At 39.4% G+C, this 13,020-nt stretch overlaps 1 protein-coding gene across 4 annotated transcripts in view; it reads right to left on the bottom strand.

Annotated features, from left to right (window-relative positions):
- The window catches only part of LOC106868367 (ADP-ribose glycohydrolase MACROD1), a 77,275-nt gene that overhangs the window by 8,782 nt on the left and 55,473 nt on the right, over nucleotides 1-13,020 (bottom strand). For 3 of the 4 annotated variants that reach the window (XM_014913587.3, XM_052971675.2, XM_014913586.3), the window contains 2 exons: nucleotides 10,774-10,847; nucleotides 8,775-8,865 (listed from right to left, as the gene is read on the bottom strand). In XM_014913587.3, the coding sequence (XP_014769073.1) occupies nucleotides 8,775-8,865; nucleotides 10,774-10,847 (165 nt within the window). The remainder of the gene's footprint in view (nucleotides 1-8,774; nucleotides 8,866-10,773; nucleotides 10,848-13,020) is intronic. The other variant, XM_089359776.1, reaches the window with a different exon arrangement.

Raw genomic sequence — 13,020 nt, 5'->3', positions numbered from 1 at the left:
CAATTGGTCCAGGAAACTAGATGGTAAATGCTTTTATTTTCATTTCATTCCTTTCAAAATTTTATCTCTAATAGAGGTTGTGGAACTTAGCTGTTCTTTCATGTGTTTAGTCTTTGGACTAAATTTTTACACGCTAGGCTACTGGTAGTAAACATTTCTAATATTTCTATTTCCCTTCGATATTATTAATTTTATATATATATATATATATATATATATATATATGTATTTGGTATCAGGGCCTTACAGTGATGTAGAGTATCCATGAGTAGGTCATCAATGTACAACAAAGACTGATACATACCATACATCCATTTTTCCATGTTAGCACAGGTTGGAGGAATTATTCCAGCACACAACCATAATAATTGTTGAGGCACACACAACAAAGATAAATGTTAATATTTGTATGTCAAGTATTTTTTATATGGCCTTTACAGCTGGTTACCCTTTCTGTCACCAATCAGTCTACAGTATCAAAAGCTGTATTTTATCATAGCACTGGTTAATGATATATCATCATGTCATTTAAATGTCTATTCCATGCGTGTATGGAATGACTATGGTAATGTAATACACACACACACACATATATATATATATATATATATATATATATATATATATATATATATATATATATATATATATATATTATATATATATATATATAACATTACCTATATTATGACCACAAAATAATTATTTCTGACACAAGGCCAGAAATTTGGTAAAGTGAACAGTCAATGTCAATTATAGTGATCCCAGTACTCGAGTGCTAATACCAGAAAGATGAAAGCTGACCAAGTCAGGATTTGAAATCAGAACATAAAAATACCAAAAGGTATTTCATCTGATGCCTTAACAATCCACTCAACAACCAAGTAATAATAATTCCTTCTGCTACAGGCACAAGGCCTGAAATTCTGAGAGAACAGGCTCATCAATTTACATTGACCCTAGTGCTCCAATTTCATCAAGCCCAAAAAGATGAAAGGCAAAGTTGACCTCAGTTGAATTTTAACTCAGAACATAAAGAGCTAGAAGAAATGTCACCAAGCATTTAGTCTGACATGCTGACAATTCTGTCAGCTCACTTACTTTATTATTGATAATAATAATTAATAATGAATGTATATAATGACTATTGTGAACTAATTATTGTTTAAGGGTAATATTTTTGTATATCACAGTGATATTTTCCTAAACAGTCATAGAAGCAAAGTTTCACATAAAACAAACTGAACCCATTGGAAAATAAAATAAAAATAAAAAGTCAAACTATAAGGAAATAAATTCTGCTAAAGAATATAACTGAAACTGTTGTCATTTCTGATGGCTACAGGCCAAATCCTCTGCAATTCACTAAAATACTCAACAAAAATCAGTAGAACAAAATTCTAAATAATTGGTTTGAATTAAATTTTTGTCAACATTTTATACTGATAACAGCTCAATTTTGTCCAGAATTTTTATGTCTGGTGCTAATAAATCTCCTGAATGGTAGAACAGCAACATTTATATCATCTATGCCATCACTTAACACTAAAAACCATCTTCATAATCAATCATCATCATCATTGTTGTTTAATGTCTGCCTTCCATGCAGGCACGGTTTGACAGGAGCCAACCAGACAGAAACCCTTCCTAAAAACCAACCACCCAGCAGAGAGGACTTACTGCTTTTTACGTGGCACAAGCACAGGCGAGGTCAGTTTTGGCAAGGCTTTTACAGCTAGATGCCCTTCCAAGTGCCAACCACTTCAGAGATAAATGTAACTGTTAATTTATTTATAAGACTCATCTTAATTACCCTATGACATACTCTGACTACTTCAGTTACCTTATCTACCCACTTTTCTGCCTACACCACCCACTCCATCCCTCATGCTAACTCAGAAGAATTTGAATCTTTGTCTCTTGCCCATGAGGAATCTTCCTTTCATTGCGCCAGTATTGATGGTAGTGGTCCTGAGATTGAGTATTTAGGAATGGTGGCAGGAAGGTAGTTGTGGAAATTTTGTCATCACCTGAAAAGAAGATCTGTGCAAATGCTTGCCATAGAGCTTTGGTTCATAGTTTATTCAGTAAATTAAAATGAATCACAGTTTCCCCCATTCTATACAATATTCAGAGCAAGAGTCAACAAAAGATGAAGTGGGTATGAGAAGAGAGAATGTAGTTTTGACCTGGAAGAGAGGAATAGGGTGGTTACATAGGACAGTTCAAGTATTATATGACTAAATATTTATATGAGGTACTTTGAACTGTATACAACACTCATCTGGGTGCCTGCATGAGGATATAAGGGTATAATCAAAATATGTATTCACACACACAGCACAGAAGGAAAATATGAGTTGCCAGGTGAAAAAGTTAAATGGTGGTCTGCAAGGGTAGGTGGGCATAAAAGGTGTCCAAAATGGACACTGGGCACAGACCTTGTACAGACTAAGTTTACACACCACATAGCTAGACGTGCTAAGTATTTACCTATTATTTAGCTATTATTATTATCATCATCATCATCATTATTAAATATCAACATTAAATTAATACACATGTACATTTTGTCTCGACCCAAAGTAACGTGGTGGTGGAACAATGTGGTTGACAGGGCTATTAGACAAAAAAAAAACAGGCTTGGAAGGACTGGAAGAATGGAGGTAGCAGGAAATTGTATCAGACTGCTAGAAGGGAAGCTAGGAGACAGGTTTATTTAGCCAGAGGGGAAGCAGGTAAGAAAAAATTTGCCAATGTTCTGCGCCGTGAGGACCAAAGACTTGAGGTATTTCGTGTTGTAAGACAGTGTGTGAGAGAGAATTGTGATGTCATAGGAGAGAAATGTGTTCGCATGGATGATGGTACGCTTGCACTAAACGAGGCTGCAAAGAGAGAGGTTTGGAGACACCACAATGAAAGGTTGCTCAATAAAGAGAATGAATGGGAGAAAGAGAGTCTGCTGAATGTCGACCCAACAGAGGGACAAGCTATCCAAGTTGACAGTACCATGGTAGATAAAGCAATTAAGAATATGAAGACAGGGAAGGCCCTCGGCCCATCAGGAATCACTGCAGAGATGCTCAAAATATCTGGTAGTGTCATCTATAGCCTAGTCACTCGTATTCCTAACCAGGTGATACATGAAGGAGTCATACCCAATGACTGGTGTAGCAGCACCATAGTCAACTGTTACAAAGGTAAAGGTGACGCTTTAGATACAAATAATTACAGAGGTATCAAGTTGTTAGATCAGGTAATGAAAGTCACGGAGAGGGTCATAGCCCAACTAATTAGGGAGAGAGTCAATTTAGATGAGATGCAGTTTGGGTTTGTGCCAGGGAAAAGCACCACTGATGCTATATTTCTGGTAAGACAGCTGCAGGAGAAATACCAAGCCAAGGATAAACCTCTGTACCTGGCTTTCGCTGACATGGAGAAAGCCTTTGACAGGGTCCCCCGATCCCTTATCTGGTGGTCAATGAGGAAACTAGAGATAGAAGAATGGTTAGTGAAAGCTGTGCGAGCCATGTACAGAGACGCTGTCAATACGGTGAAGGTTGGCAACAAGTACAGTGAAGATGTCCGGGTAGAGGTAGGAGTCCACCAAGGTTCAGTCCTCAGTCCCCTCCTATTTATCATAGTCCTCCAGGCAATAACAGAGGAATTCAAGACAGGATGCCCCTGGGAGCTCCTCTATGCTGATGACCTTGCACTAATTGCTGAGTCACTATCAGAACTAGAAGAGAAGTTTCAGGGGTGGAAGCAGGAACAAGAATCGATGGGCCTTAGAGTCAACCTAGCTAAAACCAAAGTCCTAATAAGTAGGAAGGTAGAAAAAACACAAACCCCTTCAGGTAGATGGCTCTGCTCGATCTGTAGAAAAGGTGTAGGTAGAAACTCTATAAGATGTACCTAGTGCAAGCTATGGACACATAAGAGGTGCAGCAATATCAAAGGAAGATTAACTAGGAAGTTAGTTTTTGTATGTGGCAGATGTTCAGGTGCAATAAACACTGAAAATGTGTAGAAAACAACTTCTGTCACATTCCAGGGAGAAAAACTGAACGTAGTGGATAGCTTCCGATATCTGGGTGACCAAGTTAGTAGTGGGGGAGGGTGCGCTGAAAGTGTAGCTGCTAGAATAAGAATAGCCTGGGCAAAGTTCAGAGAGCTCTTACCTCTGCTGGCGACAAAGGGCCTCTCACTCAGAGTAAAAGGCAGACTGTATGACACATGTGTACGAACAGCCATGCTACATGGCAGTGAAACATGGGCCGTGACTGCTGAGGACATGCGTAAGCTCACAAGGAATGAAGCCAGTATGCTCGATGGATGAGTAATGTCAGTGTACATACCCGACAGAGTGTAAGTATCTTGAGAGAAAAGTTGAACCTAAGAAGCATCAGTTGTGGTGTGTAAGAGAGACGATTGCGCTGGTATGGACATGTGGCGAGAATGGATGAGGATAGCTGTGTGAAAAAGTGCCACACCCTAGCGGTTGAGGGAACCTGTGGAAGAGGCAGGCCCAGGAAGACCTGGGATGAGGTAGTGAAGCACACCCTCCGAACATTAGGCCTCACTGAGGCAATGACTTCTGACCGAGACCTTTGGAAATATGCTGTGTGTGAGAAGACCCGGCAAGCCAAGTGAGACCAAAATCCAAGGCCTCTGCCAGGGATGTAGCCAGCCCACTTACGCGTAACATTCCTTCATTGGACACTAAACTCCACTTGCGAAGACCTGTTGAGGCAAGTGAAATCGAAATCGAACTAAATTTGTAGACTGGCACTCATGCTAACGTCTCTTTCATTGAACACTAAACTCGGCTTGCGAAGACCTGTAGGGGAAAGCGAAATCGTGATGGCACCGTCCGAGCGTGATCGTTGCCAGAGCACCAGCTGACTGTCTTCCGTGCCAGGGGCACGTAAATAGCACCATTTGAGCGTGATTGTTACCAACGTCGCCTCCCGGGCACTTGTGCCAGTGGCACGTGAAAAGACATTCAAGCGAGTTCGTTGCCAGTACCACTGGACTGGCTCCTGTGTAGATGGCACGTAAAATACACCATTTGAGCATGGCTGTTGCCAGTACCTCCTGACTGGCCTTCGTGCAGGTGGCACGTAAAAGCACTTACTACACTCTCCGAGTGGTTGGCATTAGGAAGGGTATCCAGCTGTAGAAACTCTGCCAAATCAGATTGGAGCCTGGTGTAGCCATCTGGTTCACCAGTCCTCAGTCAAATCGTCCAACCCATGCTAGCATGGAAAGCGGACGTTAAACAATGATGATGATGATTTTAATCGGCAAATTTATCGCATAAGCATTTTGCAATGAGAAAGGAAGACTGGCTGAAATTGAAAGGAAATTATATGTGGCTTTGGCAAAAGATGTTGAAAAAAAAAGAAGGTGGGGGTAATCCTAGATTCATTAATTAAGTCACATTTGAATAACAATAAAAAAAATTAGCTGTTGATTCAAGAACAATTGAGCTGTTGGTTCCTGAATGGCAGTGAAGAAATGGAAGGACATTAGGGAAGCTAATTTAAATATATGACAGACCTTGTGCAAACTAAGTTTACACACCACAGAGCTACACATTGTTAAATCAAAAGCAGGAGAGAAAGGAAGTGAAAGAGAAAGAGAGAGTGAGAGAGACAATAGATACTTACACACAGCAAATATTGGATGTCAATTTCACTTTTGAAGACAACTAAAACAATTCCAGTCAGTGGCAAAGCAACAGGTAGGAAGAGAGAGAGAGAGAGAGAGAGAGAGAGAGAGAGAGAGAGAGAGAGAAAGAGAGAGAGAGAGAGAGAGAGAGGTGAAAACTTTATTGTAGACTGACACTTACTGTCTGTCTGCCTGCCTCTCTCTCTAGGCATGTGTATGAATGTGTATGCTTGTATGTATATGATTGTGTGCTGGATCTCTCTCGCCATACCAGCAAACCACAAAATTGCACCAGCCTGCATCACCATTACCTCCAAGCCCATCATGCATCCATGCATGCATGTATTATGTATGTGTGTGTCTGTGTCTGCGTTTGTCCCACCACCACCATTGCTTCACACCGATGTTGGTGCGTTTGCGTCTCTGTAATTTAGCTGTTCAGCAGAAGAGACTGATAGAATAAGCACCAGGCTTACAAGGAATAAGTCTTCGACTAAAGGGTTGTGCTCTAGCATGGCTACCGTCAGATGACTGAAACAAGTAAAAGAATACCAGAAAAATGTTCCGTACCACGAAACCAAGAAGGTTCTTTGAATATGTACGATGTATTTTAAGGTTAAATAGTAATTCTGTTAACGTTTGTGTAACTGAGATATTTCTATATTTTCTATATTCTGTGACTGTCACAATATACTTTTCTAGGCTTGAAATTTTTGTTGGAAAGGGGCCAGTTGATTAAATCAACCCCAGTACGCAACTAGTACTTAATGTGTCGAGCCCCAAAGGACCAAAGGTAAAGTCAACCTCGGCAGAATTTGAACTCAGACAGTCATAATATACAAACATTTCTTATGGCACAAGTACACTGTTCACAGATGCTTACACTTTTAATGTTTGCTGTGAATTTTTCACGGGTCCAGTTATTGTTATTATTAAATATCAATTCTAAATTAATACACATATACATTTTAATCGGCAAATTTATCGCGTAAGTATTTTGCAATGAGAAGGGTAGACTGGTTGAAACTGAAATGAAATTATATGTGGCCCTGGCAAAAGATGTTGAAAGAAGTGGGGAAATCCTAGATTCAGTGAGTAAGTCACATTTAAATAATAAGAACTTAGCTGTTGATTCATGAACAAAATTCATTGTCCCACATCAAATTTACTTCTATAAAAACTGATATTCCCCAAAAAGGAATGGACTTCATAGTTATATGATCCATTATTTTTCTCCATGGAAAATTGATAACATTTTTAAACAAAAATCAAAACTTTTAGTTAATATAGTTACAACAGTTGTAAGGTGGAAAGCTGGCAGAATTATTACAGTGCTGGACAAAATGATTAGCGACATTTCATCTGTTTTTACATGCTGAGTTCAAATTCCACCATAAGGTCAACTTTGCCTTTTAGGGTCAATAAAATAAGTACCAGTGGAACACTGGGGTTGCTGTAATAGACTTACACCCTGCCCAAAATTGCTGGCCTTGAGCCAAAACCTGAGACCAATATAATTACTACTGTTTGAATAAGTGGGGAAGAGAGAGAAAGTGAAGGCAGAAGGGGGAAGTGAGGATAGGAGGAAAAGTAAGAGTAGGAGAGGAAAATGAGAGTAGGGGGAGAAAGTAAAGGTAGGAGTGAGAATGTGAAGCTAGGGGGATATGAGAGTAAGACATTGGCTAATGTTTTGCAGTGTGGAGATGAAAGGCATGAGTGGGTAAGACAGTGAGTTTACATGAGCAAGGATGTGGGTGATGGGTGTTTAAAACATCAACACTTCTATGTCAGCAGTGAACAAGGTATGAAATTGGTCATTAAGAGATACTGGTCAATCATGGACTACATCACATGTATCTGTGCAAGTGTGTGAGTCAATGCTAAATGTCTGTGAGAAGTTGTTTATATTTTGGGAGACTTTTAACCCGAAATGGAGGCTCTATCTATAAATAAGCTGAAAAATTTTATTCTGATTATTACCAGCACCATCCTTTACCAAAACTTCTAAACAATCATACTAGAAATAGCAGCCTTTTCTTTTTCAACTCCCATTTTATCATCTAACAACTGTTGTTGTTGTTGGCACTCCGTCGATTACGACGTCGAGGGTTCCAGTTGATTCGATCAACGGAACAGCCTGCTTGTGAAATTAACGTACAAGTGGCTGAGCATTCCACAGACACGTGTACTCTTAACGTAGTTCTCGGGGATATTCAACGTGACACAGTGTGAAAAGACTGACCCTTTGAATTATAGGCACAACAGAAACAGGAAGTAAGAGTGAGAGAAAGTTGTGGTGAAAGAGTACAGCAGGGTTCGCCACCATCCCCTGCCGGAGCATTGTGGAGCTTTTTAGGCGTTTTCGTTCAATAAACACTCACAACGCCTGGTCTAGGAATCGAAACCACGATCCTATGAACGTGAGTCCGCTGCCCTAACCACTGGGCCATTGCGCCTCCACTATAAAGTATACAAATAAGGTGGTCCAAGACATACAATGTCTGAAAAAATAAAAAATAAATAGGATTCTCATAATTACAGCAGATCTGGGGCTAAATGACATCACCCCACTCAATATTGTTACCAGACACTGTTACAAGCAACATTTTCATCAGATGCAACCAACTCAATGTTACCACTAGACATCTCCCACCACCAACTAGTATCGCCACCAAAAACCTCCACTCACCCAGTACCACCACCAGACACTCTCATTAACCACACCAATTTATGAAGTGAATTTGATGTTTTTTGCCAGATATGTTATTTTAGTAATCGTTGTTTGACCCAAAGTCAACCATGGTTGGCCAGTTATACAATAAAACTACGCATGACCATCCACTGTTTTCCTACTTTTTTGAAAGAATACAGTGCTATTTGGCTATTATTTCTAGCAGAATGACCAATTAGATGAGGCATTCCCTCATTTTGCTATAGCAACTGTTATTGAGTTTCATACAAATGGTTTCTCATGGAAGCTGTAAAGGAGGATGAGGGAAGGAGAGAGTACCAGGACTGGTAAGATTGATGTCATTGATGACATTATAAAACAAAAATCTTTTTGTTTCTTTTAGGCTAAAAATCAACAATAAACAACTTACTTCTCTCATTTAAGGGAAAATATTTCTGCATCTTCTCTCTGTAAATGTCTACATCTTTGGGCAGGAAAATACAGAAAATAACTCGGTCAACCTAAATACGGATGAGAAAGTAATCAGTGACACACTACGCCACTAACGGTTAAAATAATAACAGTTGTCATCTAGTTTCAAGTTTAACTTTTTACAAATAACTGGACATTATTCTTCAACATTAACCATAAAAATGCGAAGGAAAAGAGAATGTCTGCCATAGGATGGATTTGGATCTAGAGTTAACATGGATCATGAGGAATTAAATTGTGGATTATGAACACAGTTCTTGAGAAATAAAGTGCAGGACAGAGAGGGAAATAGTGTAGCTGCGTATCAGTATTGCAGTGTTCAAATAAATGTAATGATGAAGCACCTTAGTCATAGATCTTGTGGTTCAGTTTATCCATTTAGATTTGGATCACTGACACTTGCAATCTGTGAAGGTGTCATCTTATGTACCCACACTTTTCTGTGTTGTGGTATTCCCCAATATCTTATTTACATTTGATGGATATTTGTCCTCATCTTGTTTGTTGTTAACACAATGTTTCGGCTGATATACGCTCGAGCCTTCATCAAGTGTTTTGGGGAAATTTTCAACCCAGGTTCGCATTCCTATGGTATTTTTCAATATTATTATTATTATTCAAGTCGTTGCCTGAAATTGAACTCGGAATCTTGGGGTTAGTAGCCCGCGCTCTTAACCACTATGCCATATGCCCATGGACAATTATGGAGTGAATTTTAGGGCTTATAAATCTAATATTTTCCTACCCTTCCTTAATACCAGTTCTCCTATGCTACTCATATCTGCACTCGGTCTGCTTAGGAGGTTATTATGTCCTAGCATATGTGCTACTTCTTTTAGTTTTCGTATTTTCCAGTGGTGTTCTCTGTCTGTTAGTTTAACTTCATCCCACAGGGGGAGGTAGTCTCCGTTTTTCCATACATGATCAGTTATACCCGATTTATCAATATCTCCTCATGTCATAGCTTTGCGATGTTCCTCTACCCTTATTTTGAGGGCTGTAAATAGGTAGAGCAGAATAGTAACAAATCATTGCTGTTAGCAGTGAAACTAATGAGTAGCCAGTTCAAATCTTCCTGTAGCTATAGCCTCGAGGAGGACAGTGGTTCTGCTATGCTGACTTCATTTAAAACACACTCCATAATTGCCATCAGGCATATGGTGTAGTGGTTAAGAGCATGGGCTACTATCCCCAAGATTCTGAGTTCGATTCCAGGCGGTGACCTGAATAATAATAATAATATCAAAAAATACCTTAGGAATGAGAACCCAGGTTCGAAATTTCCCCAAGACACCTGACGAAGGCTGGAGAGTTTATCAGCTGAAATGTATTAACAACAAACAAGATGAGGACAAATATCTGTCAAATGTAAATAATTCCTCATCTCTCAAATATAGAAATGTATTCCCCAATATCTTGCAGACATGCAAACTCACCATCCATACCTAAAAATTGGGTGTGTAACATACACAACTGTACATATGTCATGTTAGAAACAGCAGTAGTGGCTTCATATATTTTTAAAACAAACATGCCACAAGTTGTCTGTCAAATTCATACCACATAGTACCTGTAACCAACACATTTAATTCACAAACATTTGTTTAGCTGTAAATAGGTAGAGCAGAATAGTAACAAATCACTGCTGTTAGCAGTGAAACTAATGAGTGGCCAGTTCAAATCCTCCTGTAGGAATAACCTCGAGGAGGACAGTGGTTCTGCTATGCTGACTTCATTTAAAACACACTGTCCTTTCAGTAATAGAAAAGACACTGGCACAAACACCAAAACCAAGTTTCTACCCTTACTGGACATGTTGGAAATAAAAGCCAAATCTACTTTCAAATCAAACCCTACTACCTTAAGAAAGAACATGGATATGTAATCATAGACAGATTATAACCTCAAACATCTAGAACAATCCAAGATATATTTACCTTTTCATGATTGGATTCCATCCACTTCCGTACTGTTTGTAAGGAAACTTCTGCTGCTTTATCATTGGGATAACCTGGATGGAGACAATAATTTGAAATGAATAAAGAGAGTGACAACTAGCTGACTCAAGAGAGTATCAACATATATGTTACTTAAAGAAGAGAGTATTAGTGTGTGTATATTTAACAAAAGAGAGCATCGACCTGTATGGGGTTAATATCATGAAGTATCAGCATTTATGTGACTAAGAGAGGGAGTGTCAGAATGTGTATCACTAACATTAGGGAGTATTGGCATATATGTGGCTGAAAATGGAATGTCAGCATGTGTATGGCTACCACTTGGGAGTATCAACCTGCAAATGGTTAGATGTGGACAAAAGTGCAGAGTATCAGGTGCATGTGACAAACTACAAAATATGAGGTTATTAGCTAAATAGTTTTATAAAGTGATTACTGAGAGAATGAAAATATTTGTAGTTTGGTCCATCCCATCTAGATAAAAGTAGATATAATAATAATAATCCTTTCTACAATAGGCACAAGGCCTGAAATTTGGTGGAGGGGATAATCGATTACATTGATCCTAGTGCATAACTGGTACTCATTTCATCACCCCTGAAAGGATGAAAGGCAAAATCAACCACAGTGAAATTTAAACTCAGAACACGAAGACAGGTGAAATGCTGCTAAGCATTTTGCCCAACATGCTAATGATTCTGCCAGCTTGCCAATAATAATAATCCTTTCTACTAAAGTTACAAGGCCTGAAATTTGGTGGGAGGGGACTACTCAATTACACTGACCCTCAGTGTTTCACTGGTACTTAATTTATCAACCACAAAAGGATGAATGGCAAAGTTAACGTTGGTGGAATTTGAACTCAGAACATATGGTTGGACAAAATGTCGCAAAGCATTTTGCCTGACATGCTAATGATTCTGCCAGCTCGCTGCCTTAATGATAATATTATTAATAATAATAATACAGTTCATCAGTGTACATTGAAACAGAGATGGGGAGGGGGCTGTGGAGAGAGTGCAATGTATGAATGAAGGTAGGCATGTTGTGGGTGGTGTATGTCTGGTTGGGTATGTGGCTGTATGATGTATGAGTGGGGTGGTGAAGTATGTAAACTTGTGGTGCCGAGTTGGAATTCTTTCTAAAAGCTCAAGAAAACAAACACAGAGCCATTCTTGTTTGTATGTCTTCCTAGAAGAAAAGATATCCTCTGCCAGTACCGCCTGACTGGCTCCCGTAGGATTTTCGAGTGAGATCGTTGCCAGTGCCCCTGGACTGGCTTGTGCGGGTGGCACATAAAAGACACCATTTCGAGCGTGGCCGTTTTCGTGCGGGTGACACGTAAAAGCACCTACTACACTCTCTGAGTGGTTGGCGTTAGGAAGGGCATCCAGCTGTAGAAACTCTGCCAAATTAGATTGGAGCCTGGTGTTGCCATCCGGTTTCACCAGTCCTCAGTCAAATCGTCCAACCCATGCTAGCATGGAAAGCGGACGTTAAACGATGATGATGATGATGATGATGATGACAACACATTCTTGAAGTCAATCAATATTTAATTGCTGACAATTACCCAGATTATATTAAGTAGTTAGCTCTATTTGTTAGACTTCTAGGAGATGAATATTTATAATACAAGGTGGTTAGGAAATAGAGTTGGCAGAACAGTATGGTGATGGATGGTAAAATTATTACAATGTTAAACATAATAACCTGTAATATTTTATTATTGTAATTCTTTTTTAAGTTCAGATTCTACCATGGTCCACTTCTTCCAAAGTTAATCCAAGTAGTGGGGAGGGGTAATGTAATCAACAATGGAAGGAATGACCTCAACCTACTGAGGGGAACCAATGAAATATAAAAGACAAAAATATCTGTGGTTTAACAGGGTGCCGGTGTGTGGTTTGTCAGGGTACACTATGGGGAATCTGACAAGGTACAGTTACTTTTCAAGGGAAGAAAATAATTGAAAAAGAACATTGAATCTCTACAAAGAATTCTTAATTCTAGCAGGTGACACGTAAAAGCACCTACTACACTCTCTGAGTGGTTGGCGTTAGGAAGGGCATCCAGCTGTAGAAACTCTGCCAAATTTAGATTGGAGCCTGGTGTTGCCATCCGGTTTCACCAGTCCTCAGTCAAATCGTCCAACCCATGCTAGCATGGAAAGCGGACGTTAAACGATGATGATGATGAACTATTTAATGCAGGCATGGCTGTGTG

Source organism: Octopus bimaculoides, chromosome 11 (assembly GCF_046866305.1).
Source record: "Octopus bimaculoides isolate indiv1 chromosome 11, ASM4686630v1, whole genome shotgun sequence".
Classification (NCBI taxonomy): domain Eukaryota; kingdom Metazoa; phylum Mollusca; class Cephalopoda; order Octopoda; family Octopodidae; genus Octopus; species Octopus bimaculoides.
Note: the sequence above shows the minus strand (reverse complement) of the source record. Positions and strands in the feature narration are given on the sequence as shown.